The sequence below is a fragment of the Notamacropus eugenii genome, chromosome 6 (genome assembly GCF_028372415.1).
Source record: "Notamacropus eugenii isolate mMacEug1 chromosome 6, mMacEug1.pri_v2, whole genome shotgun sequence".
Taxonomy (NCBI): domain Eukaryota; kingdom Metazoa; phylum Chordata; class Mammalia; order Diprotodontia; family Macropodidae; genus Notamacropus; species Notamacropus eugenii.
The window spans coordinates 352,512,769-352,529,280 of NC_092877.1; the positions used below are offsets into that span (position 1 = coordinate 352,512,769).

Here is a 16,512-nt window from a genome sequence, read left to right on the forward strand (position 1 = left end):
TGCCCTTCAACCCCCCACCCCCTACCCCCACACACCATGTTGTGAAGTAAATAAATATAACCTCAGTCTAGTTGGATGAGAAAATTCTAATTATGAAAGTGAGAACTGAATTTGAAGATGGATTAAATTAGACAAGAATTTCTTAAATCCTGTTTTATACCAGGGATAAAAAAGCAAAAGCAAAACCAAGGAACCTACATTAATCAATAAACATTTATTAAACACCTCCTATATGCTTAATAAATGGAACAATGTCATAGGTGCTGGAGATACAAAGACAAACATAAAACAATCCCTGTCCTCTAGGAACTTACAAGACTACATATATAGGTATTTACAAAATAGAGAGAAGGTAATTTATAAGGAAGAAAACAAAGTGGTACTAGGAGAATATAGCTACTAAGAGAGAAGAAATGAAATAAAAAAAATACATATTATAGTTATTTTGAAAGGGCAATGGGAAATTCTAACTACTGGGGAGTCAGGAAAGGCTTCTTGTGGGAACTGGCACTTGGAACTGAACCCCAGGTGTTGGGGCTTCAATAGATGGAAGTGTGGGAGGAAAGCATTCCAGGCGGTACAAGGAAGGAAATTAGGAAGAGGGGTAGGTTTAGGGGGAAAGAAACAATACTGGGTATGAATACCAAGAAGTAACAGCTAGAACCTTTCAGTTGGCTAGTTCAATGAGAGGATACTTCATAATATGCCCCTTAGAGAGCTACACTGTTAATTTGATTTCAGTTGATAAGAGAAACAAAATGTCAGACTGCCTGGCACCTTACAGGAAGTAGGAAGTAAGTCATCTATTGTCCCTACAGTATGTGTAATTGATTGATACACTGTTTGTCAGTTCATTATTGAGCAAGGAGGGTCCTGGATTTCTTGAAACTCTCTGTCCAGGCTCAGTCAAGAAGTGTTCATTGAGCCACGTGCTAAGTGCTAGAGATACAAAGGGAGGCAAAAAGCCATGGTCCTTTCTTAACTCTTCGAGTGAAATGATCATACACTTTTGATGTCAAGTAATGTCAGAAAACTATAGCATTTAACTCTGGACAGGGACTCTGAGATCATCTGATCCAGCCCTCTCATTTTGCAGATGACAAAGCCAAGACTTAGAAGGATTCCACTGAATTGCCCAACACCAGATAGGTAGCCGACAGAGCCGTATATTGTATACTGCGCCCTGCTGCCCCTAAAGCGAGCTCTGGCTTTCTCTACTTGAAGCATTGACTTGCTGGGGATTTTTGAGATGTTCTCTGTCTAAGATTGTCTGAGAAGAGAGTGCCACTGTTCACAATGAAAGAAGAACCTGTTTCTTCCTCTAGTGCAAATACAAACTGAATCAGCCAGAGCTGCTGTGAGCTCTTCGTGGATACTTTCTCCTCATGGTACAGAGTGTAATAATGATCTCTGAGAATAATTTCATAGGAAGGTAATGAAACCAATTACATTATCTGAACTGTAAACACTAAAGGCATTCTTGTTCTCTGACTGAGCCAAAAAAATAAGAGGACCACTGTCCTTGGCAGCTGCTCACCCACCACTATGCATTATTGTCGGGGAAAGAACACATTGGTTATTAAATGAAGGTTTGGAAACCTAAGAGCTGCAGAGGGCACGGAGGCTGGGAGCTTAGAGATCAGGGACTCAAGTACTAATCTTTAACTATGAGAGATATTCTGGAGAGGAATCTTGATTTGGAGTCCAACAGCGTGCAGCCTGGTTTCAGATCCCAGCTCTGTGATGTCACCTTTGATAAGGCACTCCCCTTCTCTGAGCCTCAGTTTCCTTATCTGTAAAATGGAGGGGAGGTTGGACATTGTGGATTTCTAAAGCCCTTTCCAGCCCTAAAACCTGTGAGCTTAGGGTCTTAACTGATATTTGCATGACCTTTAGTGAATCCCCTCACCTTTTTTAGACCTCAGTTTCTGCATCTATAAAAGTCTGGCTATATGACCTCTGAAGTCTTTTCCAGTCCCAATCCATGAACTTTCATTTGTGTGCAGGTCTGAGCCTGAAGTGTTTTCTGTGCTCTAGAGTACCTAATGCCATGCTGGGCGTATAGCAGATAGGAGGAAATTTGGAACATATCTTGGTCTTTTCTTTATACTTCTCCTTACCCTTGCTTAGGCTTTTTTATACCTTAGGGTTTTCCCTTTTTCCTCTAGGCTTCTAGGATTTACCTGTAAAAAGACTTTAGCAGTCTTCTTATTCCAGTGCTTGGCACATAGTAGGTGCTTAGTAAATATTGATCAGTTGCTTCATTGAACTATTCTAGTGCTCCCATTCTACAGATTAAGAAACTAAGGCTAAGAAGTTTGCCTAAAGTTACCCAAGGAGTATGTGGCAGAATTATGTAGGCAATCCACAGGCATTGATTAATTTTCCTTTAACTTGCTATGTTTTTTTCAGAGATATTTGGTTTAGATACCTTGGAGGACATCTTTCCCTTCGCTTATTAATAACTTCCCTGTTAACTTATCTGCTTGTACTCAAGTTTTTTTGAACAGAACATTCTTCCTCTTGAGATCCTTGACAAGCTTCCTGTTTAGATTTTAAACTCTTTAAGGGCAGGGACTGTCTTTTGCTTCTTTCTTTATATCTAGCACTTAGCATAGTGCCTGGCACATATAAGTCCTTAATAAATGTTTATTGATTGATTCCTATTTCCCTCCCCCCTTATATTCCTCTAGTTCTCACTTTCCGACTTCTTCCTCTTTAATGATGAATTCCTAAGGAATGGACCTCAAAATTTTCTCAACCTTTTCCCACACTGCAGAATTCACTTTTCATCACTTTCAGTCCCTTCCCCAAGTGACTTCTGAGGGGAGAGATGGACCTCAGCTGAATACCAGCTCCCTTTCCTTCAGGCTTAATACAACCCCATACATAAACTAGTGCTTGGCCCTAGTTATCCCTCTTCTTTAGTTCTCACTGAGCAGTGTGCTTTTGGCCTAGGCGAAGCATGCTTCTACTTTCCTGTATCTCCAATTCTTCCTCAGAGAAGCAGGGCAGAGTTAAGTTCCATTGCCTATTGCCATAGAATGGTGGAGAAAGGGCAGAGACTACAACAGCAGTCAGGGGATTGCTGAGCACAAATCTATAGTTGAGTGCAGGGGCTGACTGGGGCAAGGGATGTTTAATGAGCACCTTGAACACTAGGGATTAGCCTTCTCAGCTTTGTTCATCAAATAGTTTCCTCTGAGGGTTCTTGGTATCTTAGTCTGTGGAGGTATCTACACCTGCATTACTTCTTGCTTATAATTCTTGCTTCGATGATTATTGAGAAATTGAGGGTCAGAGAAAAATGTCCAGTTCTCTTTCTTACTGGTCCCCTCAATAGGTACTGTTATCCCCATTTTACAGGTAAGGAAACTGAGGCTGAGAAAGGTTGAGTGACTTTCCTAAGGTCATATAACTAGTAAGTATTTGAGGCAGGATTAAAATTCAGATCTTCCTGACTTACAGCATTCTATTCACTATACTCCCTACCTGCCTCTCTTATGTTTTTTGTTTCATTCATACATTTCCATTTAGCTCATTCTTTCTGATATGCATTTTATCCCCAACTCTTTTAAAGAGCTTATCTTCACTTAATCTTTCATGTCTGACGAATAAATCTCTTTCATTGATTCTGTCTTCTTTTAACTATTAACTTCCTGGCCAGCGGGCAGAGTGCCATCTCTGATGGATAGCCCAGAGTTCTACTTTTGCTATACAAATAAAATTGTCCAACTGAATCATAATTCTGTTTAATCAATAGAATTCAAAGTCTTTATAAATTAACAAGCCAAGGTGGAATAATATATCCTCCTTTGTTTGGCTTGTCTCATTCATTCCAAAATGTCCAGTGATTTGAGCTATAAGTATTGTGAGAAGAAAGGTGGCAAAACCCATTTTTTAAACCCAACTTTTCTGGAAAGAATTTATGTATACACTCAGGAAAAAATGGTTTTACACGTGCATAGGGTCCAGTTAATAGCCCTTGATTTCCTGATATAATTTTTCATTTTGCCCCATTGATTACTATTCCCAGATGCCAACATTAGCTCCATTTTGTAGGGTACATTTCTCATTTCTTTCTTTGGTCACTTTTTTTCATCTTATTATTTTTTTTTCTTATTTTCCAGTAACCTGTGGGCTCCATTGGAAAACTTAGAATGTTAGGAGAATTTAAGGAAAGGCAGCATATTGGCTAGACTTCCTGTGGCCAACTCTGCATGGTATAGAACTGACAAGAGTGGAATAAGATGGTCAGTTATGGATGAGCTTCGGTGTGCATTGTTGGAAGGTGTACCCATATTGATGAGATCATAGGTTCATTGGCATGTTGGAATATTGGTATTATTTTGATGGTTTTATAATTCTATTGATATACATCTTTCCTCCAACAATGCAGGATGAAGCCCTGCCCATCTTGTGTGATTGTTGTCCATGACCTCCTCTAAATTCTCTATTGTTGTTATTAGATTATTAAATTTTATTACTATTAAATTATTATTAATTAAATCTTATATTTATTAAATATTAAATCTTATATTATTAAATTATTAATGTACATTAAATCTTAGGGATTTAATATTTAATTTACTATTAATTAACATTATTAATAAATCTTAGGCATTTAAGACCTGGGTTCTAGTTCCCTCTGACACATACTGGCTGCGTGATTCTGGGCATGTAATTTACCTCCTTGGTGTTCTAGGCAACTCTCTAAAAATATAAATTGCAAAGAAAATGCTAGCCTGAATTGGCAGAGAGGTTTTCTTCATCAGTGAATTCCTAATACCAACAAAATCACAGGTCTAATACTTAGCACTATTAATATTTTGGTAAATTCATCTTCAACTTGAAGGGTTCCTGATTGCATCTATGTTGATGCTCTGCTTATCAATATGGGTGATGAATCCTAATTTATTTAGCAGCTCTGAGTGGAGAACACTGTGTTAAGAGCTAAGGCAGTTTCCAGACCTGAGATGTCACTGTCCATAGGGAGCAGCATGGTACAACATGAAAAAGTGAGAGAATCAGGAGAAACTGATCATCACTTAATTATTAGGTGGTCTTTGAGAGATGCTGCTGCCAGAAAAACCTTATCACCCCCATGACCAGCCTGAATTTGAGCCTCCCCAGACTTAATTTGAGTAAGCTTTGGAGAGTAGTCATACAGTCCACCCCTGGGCTCTTCCTTGGAGCCTTTCCAGCCTTTAATTAGTCGGTTAACCATTTACCATATGCCAGACATTGTGCTAATCTCTGATAGTACAAAGAGAGAGCTTGTGATCCACTTGCGTAGCCTAGTGAGGGTCATCGCCATACCAGAAGAGATATCAGCAGGACTTTAGTGCAAGAGTAAGCTTCCACTCAGCAAATTTGTAGTTCAGTCATTTTTTAGTTGTGTCCGACTCTTTTGGAGTTTTCTTGACAAAAGCACTACAGTGGTTTGCCATTTCCTTTTCCAGCTCATTTACAAATGGAGAAACCAAGGCAAACAGGGTTAAGTGACTTGCCCTGAGTCACACAGCTGGTAAAGGACTGCAGCATGATTTGAACTCAGGAAAATGAGTCTTCCTGACTTCAGGCCTGGCACTCTATCCCCTGCACCACCTAGCGGCCCCTCAATAAACAAGAATAAAAAATTCAACAAAATACATGGTGAATCTATTATTATTTTAATCTGGACCTCTGACAGTATTGGCATAGGGAGTCCTTGTGTGGAAATCCCTCTCATTCAGATCAGCAGCTCTTTTGGAAATATGTGATCTGGAAGAGCTGCCAGAAGCACTGGGAAGATATAACTTTCCCAGAGGTCACAGAGCCAAGACGTGTCACAGGCAAGACTTGAATTAAGGTCTGCTTTACTACAAAGCTAGTTGTCTATTTACTATCCCATCCTGCCTCTAAAAACTCCAAATAAAATTGTAAAATTCAAACTCGACTTGTAAATTTCCTCTGTTTAACAAATATCTGTTTAGTTGTGCTGGGTGAAGTTTCCTCAGGTGCCAAGAACTGAGGGAATGACAAAGTCTTGATAAGATACTGTCCCTAAAAGGCAGGGTAGGGCAGTGGAAAAAACACTTGGCTTGGAATCAAGGGAGACCTGGGTTTGAATCAACTTCTGACCTTTGCTAGCAAGGGATAGTGGGCAGGTCACATGAGGAGGCAGCATGGTGCAATAGAAGGCATGCCCTGTGTCTAGAGTCAGGCAGTTGAGGCCCAAACTCCATTGTTTAGACTTGGTACTTGTGTAACCCTGAGCAAATCATGTAACCACCTTGGACCTCAGTTTCCTCACCTGTACAATGATGGGATGAGACTAAATGGACTTAGGTGCTTTCCAGGATTGGATCAATGGACTTCTCTGAATGTCAAGTTTCCCCATCTGGAAAATGGGAATAATGATATTAATGATTATGGTTACATTTAGTTCAGAGGACCATTGTGAAACATGTGAGGCATTGTATAAATGATTTCTTCTTCCTCTTGCTCCTCTTCCTCTCCTCCTCCATCTCCATCTCCTTCTCCTTCTTCCTTTGCCCTCATAGAGTCAGTCTAATAGTTGTTGGATGACTTAAAATGACTTTGTTGGGTGACTGACTTGAGTCTCCCTAGGGAGGGGCTACATCCTTTGTGGCCATGGATAGGAGAGCCCTTGGCACCTGTTTGCCCTTGGCAGTGGTACTTATATGATTTCAGGTTATGATCTGGAGGTGTAGTCTTTGCCTGTTTCTAAAATAATATCCATACCAGTCATATTTACAAATGCTGAAGGCCTTCTTTAGGCTTATTGGGACACAAGTTGAAGCTGTCACAATTTTTGTACTGTTTTACCCCATCCCACTCTCATCCCCAATTCCCAACTCTCTTTATCAGCTGGATTTGACAAGGAGAGATCTGGTCTCTTGGGGTGACTCCAGCTGGAGAATGGGCTACTGAAATGGGGGGGGGGCACCAGGCTGTCAGGCCAGTGGTCTATTGTCAAATTATAAGAACAAGGCAGGAAGTATGACAGAAACAGGGGATATCCCATGGGGTAAAATGTGGTGGAAAGTAGGAGAAAGGAAAAAGGAGAAGATGGTGGTAGGGAGGAAGGAGACGGCTGTTCAAGGGAACACAAGGAGGTGGGAAACAAGAGTCATTATCTGATAAGCAGTACAACCTAAATTCCAATCCCATTTCCACCCTGTACTGACTCTATGACCCTGGGCAGGTCACTTAGTCACCCTCTCAGGAGGCTGGCAACTCTCTCAGGCTATCGAACCTGAACTGGAAGCGGGTATTTTCTCAGCTATACTAATGAAATTGCAAGTCCCACCTGAGCCCTACTCTTATATGAGGAGTTAACACATTTCAATAGTGCTTTAAAGTTTGCAAAGCAATTCCTTCCCTCCCAATAATCCTTTCAAATATCATTATTCACAGTTTTTTGATGAGGAAATCAAGGCTCAGACAAGTGAAGGATTTGACCAAGGTCACATAGACAGGAAGGAACTGGGCTTTGACTTGAATCTTGGTTGTCTGATTCTAAATGCTAAATCTATATTTGGTTCCCTGTCTCTCATTCAGAAAAGAAGGGAAAAAAAGACTATTTTTCTCTAACTCCCTTCCCCTCCACCAGCTCCCACCTACTTATATGGCCCCATGTTATAAGATAAGACTTGACTTGAACCTAAAGTGATATATAACCACTACCTGGATCCAGTCCAATAGGCATTTATGAACTATTTACTTTGTGAAGGGCACTGAGAACCCAGAGACAAGAAGAAAAGCCTTGCTTGCCCCCAGGGAGCTTAGTTGAGGCTATGACAGGTACTCACATAAGAGAATTCGAAGAGGAAGAGAACACTAATGGCTAAGGACAAGCAACCAACAAGGGCAGTGATTATGCTCACCAGACTTACTAGAATTTTATAGAAGCAAATTAATAAAAATAATTAGTATCTTTCTAGTACTTTAAGCAAATTTATTTACATCCTTTATCTCATTTGATCCTTCCCCCAAGCAACCACATGAGGGAAGTATCCCAGATGGTATTTTTCCTGTTTTATGGAGAAAGAAATCTGAGTCACAGAGATGGGTTCCTTTGGAGCAGTAGAGTAGACAGGGCACTAGACTTGCATTCCACCAAGATTGGATTCAAGATCAGCCTCTGACACTTATTAGATGTATGTCTGTGGATGAGTCACTCAGTGTCCTCATCTGCAAAATGGGAATTCTAATAGCACCTATCATACAGAGTTGATGTGAGAATCAGATAAATATATATTAATATATATGTGTGTACATGCACATATATACATACATGTATACACACATGTCACTTTGCAAACCTTAAGTGTTATATAAAAGTGAACTATTATGAAAAGGCACTTCCAAGCCTTTCCTGATTTTCCCAGTCATTAGTCTTCCCTGAATTACTTCATGTTTTTTTGTATATGGTTTGTATTTATTTAACTATGTTCTACATTCTTCCTGCCAACCCCAGTACAATATAAGTTTCTTGAGGTCAGGGACTTGTTTCAGTTTTGCCTTTGTGTCCCCAGAGTCTAGCACATGATAGATACATGATAAGTTTTTTTTATTAGTTAATTGTGTTAATTTGAGCCGAATTGAATCATGCAAGGATCTAGTTGATAAGTAGCAAATCTTCTAACCCCAAATCCATTGCTCTTGGCACTTGTCTACACTGTGTCTCCATGATTATTTGCAGCTGACGATAGCATTGTCAGTGACAATTAAGTCTGGAAAAAGAGGTGATCTCGTCATATAAGAAGAGGGAGAAACAGCAGATGAATGACCCAAATCATTTGTCCCAAGATACTGGAAGAACCACATGAAGGGAGATCTTCTACTGGGCATGGATATGTAGGGAAACATGGGTAATTGATCAGTGTGGGAGGGGAGTGAAATTGTGAACTGCTTTAGCAGAAAGATAATCTATACTGATGAAATCATGGGGTGGAGGTAGGTGGTATAGTGGGTAGTGTGCCAGACCTGGAGGCAGGAAGACCTACCTTCTTGAGTTCAAATCTAGCCTCAGACACTTATTAGCTGTGTGACCCTGGACAAGTCACTTGTCCCTGCTTGCCTCTATTTCCTCATCTGCAAAATGAGTTGGAGAAGGAAATGGCAAACTACTCTAGTATCTTTGCCAAGACAATCCCAAATAGGGTCATGGAGAATCATACACGACTGAACAGCACAAAAAAATAATGAAATAGCAGACCCATCAAAATAAAAATCAGAATAAGCTTTTTATTATCTGTGCCTATGGAGAATGAAACTCTGGGATCCATGCTGTCAGCAAGGAAGGTATTATGTTGTCATTCAAGCTTATGGATTATTTTTGTCTCCCAGTTTCATTTCATGTTTCTCAGATAACTTCCTGTGAGGCAAGAAACACAGGAGCAAGCTAAGGATTCAGAAAGTTACAGAATCATCAAATCTTTGAGGCTGGGGGATGAAATACATGCCTGTAGTGAACTATTGTTCCTGAATTCTTAAATGACCTTGAAGAGTTTGCTTAGCAACCTGCTCATTGGGGCCCTGAAAGGACTCAGTTTTCAGATGTGGAAACTGTTCTGGAAGAATGTTGTCTCGAGGGCCATTTACAGGATCAGTTCTTTAGGCAGAAGCATATGTATTCGTGTTCTTTATCAAATTATAGCCTGGGCTTTTATTGGGTAAGAGAAATGGCTACGGACCTTGATATACCAAACCTCTTTGCCTGAGCCACATTTCCCAGATGTACTAGCATTCCTCCTCATAGAATGATAGACTTAGAACTGGAAAGGATGTCAGAAACCGTCTTTTCCAGTTCGTACCAAATTAAGCATCCCCTTTATAGCACACCCATGAAATGGTCATCCAGTCTTTGCTTGATATATATTATAATGTAATATTATAGGTAGAATATTTATAAATAAATATAATATAGTAATTATAAATAGAATATTATAAATGTTTGATTAATGATTCATTCAGTCAATTCATGGTATGATCCATACCTTTTCCTCCCACTCCTCAAAGTTGCTAAGTCTTAGACTGCATTTTCATGTATATAACTGAGAAACTCTCTCTACACTCAACATAGAGAATTTTTATTTAACTCTCTTGACAGTACTATAGGCTCAAATTTCAGTATTTGAAATGAAAAATGAAATCTATATAAACCTCACTACCTTGGCTACTGATGTGCAGCGACTTGTGGGATTAGATGTCTGAGTGAAATAGCACCCTTTTTCTTAAAGCAACCTGAGTGTCATTCTTGTACCTTGAGTACATATCAACTAGAATAATTTTCATCCAAAATGTATTTTTCAGTCAAACTAATGTTAAGTCAAAATCTCTGATAAGAAATGTGTTTCCCATACCCCATAACATATGGCATACTATATTGCTATGGATACTGTAGAATAGTTTTATACCTGGAGAATATTATTTTAATGTCTCCATGTTGAAACACTTGTGAAATAGCATAATTTTCTTTTAGAAATTGTTCTTCCTAGGTGAGCCCATCAAGAAGAAGGATGTTGCTACCTGAGCATGGAATTTGCTATTGTTGATTACATTCCAAGAATAGTTAATTTCTCACAAGAGTCTGTCTCCTCTCCATGACACTTGAATGGAATCATGGTGTCATTGATGTGTATGTCACCCTTCTCCTAGAGCAGATTGTAACCCATCCGCATCTTCTTGTCCTGTTTTGCTTTCACTCCCATCCTTTCTTTCATAAATCCTCTGGAGAGGAAGCGGGAGCTATGTGGTGCAGTGGATAGAGTATTGGATCTAGAGTCAAGAAGACCTGAGTTTAACTCTAACCTCAGACCCTTACTAGCTATGTGAACCTGGGCAAGTCACATAACCTTTGTCTGTGTCAGTTTCCTCAACGGTAACAAAGAAGACATCATAACACCTATTGCTCAAAGTTATTCTGAGGATAAAATGAGATATTTGCAAAGTTCTTAGCACAGTGCCTGGCACATAATAGGGGTTTTAAAAATGCTTATTTCTTTCCCTTTCTTTCTCCCTCAGCACCATGTCCTGGTGCCCTTGATAGAAATCAGAACATTTGTCCATTAAAACAATTTTATACATTCGACAAACATTTACTAAACATTTACTATGTGCTGGATATTATGCTAAGTTCAAGGGATGCAGAAAGAAAAGATGATAATATTAATAAAAATAACTACTAGTAACTAATATATATTCAATACTCAAGGAGTTTACATTCTACTGGAGATGATGTAATGTGTATATAGATAAATAAATGTAAAAGGTATGTACAAGGATATAATGCAATTGCAAGAGGTAGGAGACAGTGTCTCCTAGAGGCCACAGCTGTCCAGCCAGTGAATGAATGAACATGAGTGATATGAAAGGAAGAAGGAAGAGTCAAGGATGACTTGGAAGTTGGAATCCTGGGGGGTGGGTGATGGATGACTTCAATAGAAATGGAGAAGTTAAGAAAATGAGGTAAGTGGTGGTGAAAATAGGCATTCTGGCTTGACCCAGATGTCTAGAGAATGTCCAGCAGGAGCTGTCCAGCAGGCATTTGGGAATAAGAGGATGATGAGGTACTATCTTTCTGTAGCCTAGCTCAATGACAGGTTAAGTCAGCTTAGGAACCTTACATCTTTTGCAACATTGTTTAAGGGAAAGCATAATCCCAGTTCCAACAATGGACTTTTAAATGCTGAATACTATCTATTTATAATTTGAGGTTGTAAATCAATCAGTCAGTCAATGAACATTTATTGAACAGGGACAGCTAGGTGGCACAATGGATAGAGCACCAGACTTATATAGTCAGGAAGATCCAAGTTTAGATGTAGTCTCACACATTTACTAGCCATGTAACCATGGGCAAGTCACTTAATCTGTTTGCTTCAGTTTCCTCATTTGTAAAATCAGGGTAATAATTGCATTTACATTGCAGAGTTGTTATGAGGACCCAATGAAATAATGCTTGTAAAGTGATTAGTACAGTGCCTGGCACATTGTAAGTATTATCTAAGTGTTAACTACTGTTTGACATCTCCTATGTGGCGGGCACTGTGCTGTCCTGGTTGTTAAATTGTTTAGTTGTTTTTCAGTGGTGTCTGGCTCTTTGTGACTTTATTTGGGGTTTTCTTGGCAGAGATATTGGAGTGGTTTGCCATTTCCTTCTCTAGCTCATTTTACAGATGAGGAAATTGAGGTAAACAGGCTCACATGACTTGCCCAGAGTCTCATAGCTAGTAGTGTCTGAGGCTGGATTTGAACTCAGGAACATAAACCTTCCTGATTCCAGGCCTGGCACTCTAGCCACTGTGCTACCCAGCTGCCCCAAATTGGATATAGGTACAAGCTAATGTTTTTGTTATTCAGAGCTATGCTTTTATCAGTGTAAGAAACTTCCAGTATGGACATCTTTTCACTAATGTTGATCAGCATCTCATCTATAACTTATAGTTTTCCAGGGTTGTCTGGGAGCACTTGGAGGTTGTATGACATGCTCGTGATTACACAGCTTGTCTATGTCAGAGTAGGAAATGACACTTGACATTTCTGACTTGAAGGTCAACTCTCTTATCTCTCAATTGATATACTGGATATCATTGTCCATGATAATATTTCACAAACTTGACACATGATATGATATCCTTGAGTTACAGATTTATAACTAGAAAGGATATTAGAGACCACTTAGTTAATTCCTCCTCATCTTATTGATGAGGAAACCAAGGACCAGAGACATAAAGAAACTCAGAGATCATATAATAAATAGCAGAGCTGAGATTCCACTTCAGACCTTCTAGAAGCTTCCAGATATAGTTTTTTCTCTCTTCTTCTTCCAAGAATCAACATTTGGTTTTTAGAATAAGGGACTAAAAAATATTCTCCCAAGACAAAGAAATCTTAGCGTCATCAGAAGGAAGAATATTCAAACGGCAAATTTTAATTTTATGAAAACCTGTCTTTTCATGGCAAAAGTGACCACATTTATACATATCAGTGTCACTATAATAGTTCCCTTTAAGTTAGTTGATGTGTAGCTAGGCTCCTTCCAGATATGTGTCAGCCATCACTCTGTCCTGCAACCTGGCCAGCTCAGCTCCTCTTCTGAGTGTACATTTCTTGGATGAAAGATTTTCCATTACTTTTCTCCTGGATTTCATTGCTGGTAATATACCACAGTCCACTTGCACAGATGAAAGACTCATTAGCATTTTATTTTAGATCTCCTTTGTTCCTTTTAAGGCTAAGCACCTGACTTCAATTTAAGCCCCTTCTCCTCAGGTTAACTTTGAAAAGATCCATAGCCTGTAATTATACACACACACACACACACACACACACATACACACACACACATACACACACATACACACACACAAAATGTATATAAAATATACTTAATCACTATGCATATAAGTATATATAATACATTTGATAGCCAGTAAAGAAGATGATCAAATAAACATGCACAACAAGGAATGAAATCTTAGATGAAATTCAAGGCATTTTATGAGGAATTGACAGACAAAAAAGTCTGCTCTAGGTTCCTTTCCAAGTTCATGTGAAGTTTTATTATACATCTGTATGTGTACACACACGCACATATATATATATATATATATGTATATATATATATATATATATATATATATACACACACACACACACATACATACACACACATATACGAGCAGCTAGTTGGTGAATAGGTGAATAAAATGCCAGACCTGAAGTCAGGAGGACTTATCAACTCTGTCTTCAGCTACTAGCTGTGTGATCCTGGGCAACTCAGCCTTTTTTGCCTCTGTTTTCTCATCTGTAAAATGAGCTAGAGAAGGAAATGGCAAATCCCTCCAGTATCCTTGCCAAGAAAGCCCTAGATGGGGTCATAGAGTTGGACATGACTGAAAAACAACTGAACAGCAGCATGTATATATGCAGACATAGTACGTATTTGTATAGACATGTGGATTGCATCTACATATATACACATTGTATACAGTATATATTGGTTATATGTGTATACATATATATATTTGTATTTGTACTAGGAAAAAAATGGATGCTGATCAACTAGGAAAAGACTGAACAAACTGAGGTGTATGAAAGAAACGGAATACTATTTTTCAATAAAAAGTTATGACTACAAGGCATCTCAAATTTCCTTCAGAATTAACTCCACTAACCTGAGTCCCCTCCCCTAAGCTGTTAGTGCCTTCCCCTTCAAAATTACTCAATATTTGCTTTGTCTGTATTTCTTTACATACCTATTGTCTTCCAGAATAGACTGGAAGATCCATGAGCACAGGGATTTTACACCTTAGTCTTTGTGCTCCCAATACTAGCCACAATGCCAGGCTCACAGTGAGTGTAAATGACAGTTGGCACCAAGGAGTGCTAGCTTTAGTCAAGGCTGTTTAAATCTACCTTCTCCAGGAAGTCCTCCCCCATTTTCCTGGTTGTTAATACGCTTTTCATCCTCTGTTTCGATATCTACTTACAGACTGTATTACCCAGTCTAGGGTAACTGGGTGGCTGCAGTGGATAGAGCGCTGTTTGGAGTCAGGGAGTCTCATCTTGAGTTCAAAGCTGGCCTCAAACACTTATGAGGGTGACCTTGAGCCTGGCAATCCTCAGTTCCTCATCTGCAAAATGAACTAGAGAAGGAAATGGTAAACTGCTCTAGTCTATTTGCCAAGAAAACCCCAAATGGGGTTATGAAGGGTTGGACACAACTGAAAAACAACTGAACAGCAATAAAATTACCCAGAAGTCATAATAGCATATGTTTGAGTTATTATGGCTTACAGTGTTGATATATATAATTTCATTCTGAATGTCAGTTCTTCAGAGATAGAGATTATTTTGTTGGCTTTTTTGTAAACAGTAGGTACTTAATAAGTGCACATTGGATTAAATTATTTACAATGGCTAGGGACTGTGTATAGCTGCTTGGTTGTTTTTTGTGGTTGTCGTTTTAAATTTTCAGTGTAGTGCATTTTATCTTGGATTTGAGCCATGAGTAAAGTTTTATTCTCTCAACATGGTGAAGCATGCTTAAAATTAAAACCATTTCCTCTTTGCCAGCTCCTGGGCCTCATCAATATCAGAACTTAATATGTCTCTGAAGAATGAGCCCCGAGTAAACACCTCTGCACTGCAGAAGATCGCTGCCGACATGAGTAACATCATAGAAAACCTGGACACCAGGGACCTCCATTTTGATGGAGAGGAAGTGGATTTTGATTTGTCCCCGGAGGATTCCAAGCCTGGTAAGAGGGAGACCCCTGTCCCTTCAGCACTTACAGCTAGGGAAAGAAATGCATTGCCCATGTGGGTGCAGAGAGTAGTAGGTGAGTTTCTGAGTTATGATGTAGTTCTATGAAAGCAGCAGATTAAAGACCAGCACCCATACCCTTGGAGTATGTCTTTGAGCATTGCATTGGGAGACAGAGGATGTGGGCCTGAATGATGGGATCACAGCTAGATGGGACCCCCACCTACCTGGAGTCTCACATTCAGGAATGGCAAGGCTGGCTCAGAATCCTCCCACCTACCATCCCAGCCTCTGTGGATTCCACTAGAATTCCCTCTTCCCAGTGGTTGTTCTCTGGCCCCTGTAGACTCCGGGTTACAGGATGGACATGACCACTCAAACACATCAGTATCTACCCTGCTGCCTCACCATAAGGACTCCTTAGCCTTTCCATCAGCCATGCCCCTGTAACCTAAACAATGCCAGACTCTTCTATCCCCCCAGCAGTTGATCTCTCCTACACATGTTATCTCCTCAAATAGAAACTGAGCTCATTAAAAACAAGGACTATCTGGGTTTTCTATTTTTTTTTCTAGTACTTAGCATGGTATTTGGGAATTAGTGGCTCAATAGATTACCGGGAAGGAAGACAGGAAGACTCATCTTCCTAAGTTCAAATCTGGCCTTGAACCCTTCCTACTTGTGTGACTCTGGGCAAGTTACTTACCCTATTTGTTTCAGTTTCTTCATCTGTAAAATGGACTGGAGAAGGAAATGGCAAACTACTCTAGTATCTTTCCCAAGAAAACCCCAAATGATGTCACAGAGAGTTAGGCATGGCTGAAATGGCTGAACTACAACCGAATAATAGATGTGTTTCCATTCCTTTTCTTTCTATTTCATACCTCTCCTTTTACAAGACAGGAAACTGAGACTCAATCAAGTGACTTGTCCAAGTTAACAGCAGGGTCAGGATTAGAATTTAGCTCCTCTGACTCCAAATCTAGAATCTCATTTCTGCTGCTTCTTACCTGTGCCATTTTTCTATTTCATTTTGGTTTTGATCTTGTGAGAACTAAAGTTTCCTCTAATAATGGGTTTCAACACCTATGCTATAATTTAGAGTCTTAGTTGCCTGGTATACTGAAAAGTTATGTGACTTGCCCAAGGTCACATAGACAGTATATACCAGAAGTGGGATTTGAACCCAGGACTTCTTGATTTTGAAGCTAGCTTTCTAACCACTTTGCAAA

The 16,512-nt window shown here is 39.5% G+C and overlaps 1 protein-coding gene across 3 annotated transcripts in view; it reads left to right on the plus strand.

Moving 5' to 3' along the window:
• The window catches only part of PLD1 (phospholipase D1), a 264,330-nt gene that overhangs the window by 116,577 nt on the left and 131,241 nt on the right, over positions 1-16,512 (plus strand). For all 3 annotated transcript variants that reach the window (XM_072618471.1, XM_072618470.1, XM_072618472.1), the window contains one exon: positions 15,091-15,275. In XM_072618471.1, coding sequence (XP_072474572.1) covers positions 15,122-15,275 — 154 coding nt within the window. In that variant the 5' untranslated portion in view covers positions 15,091-15,121. Of the gene's footprint in view, positions 1-15,090; positions 15,276-16,512 lie in introns of those variants that run through there.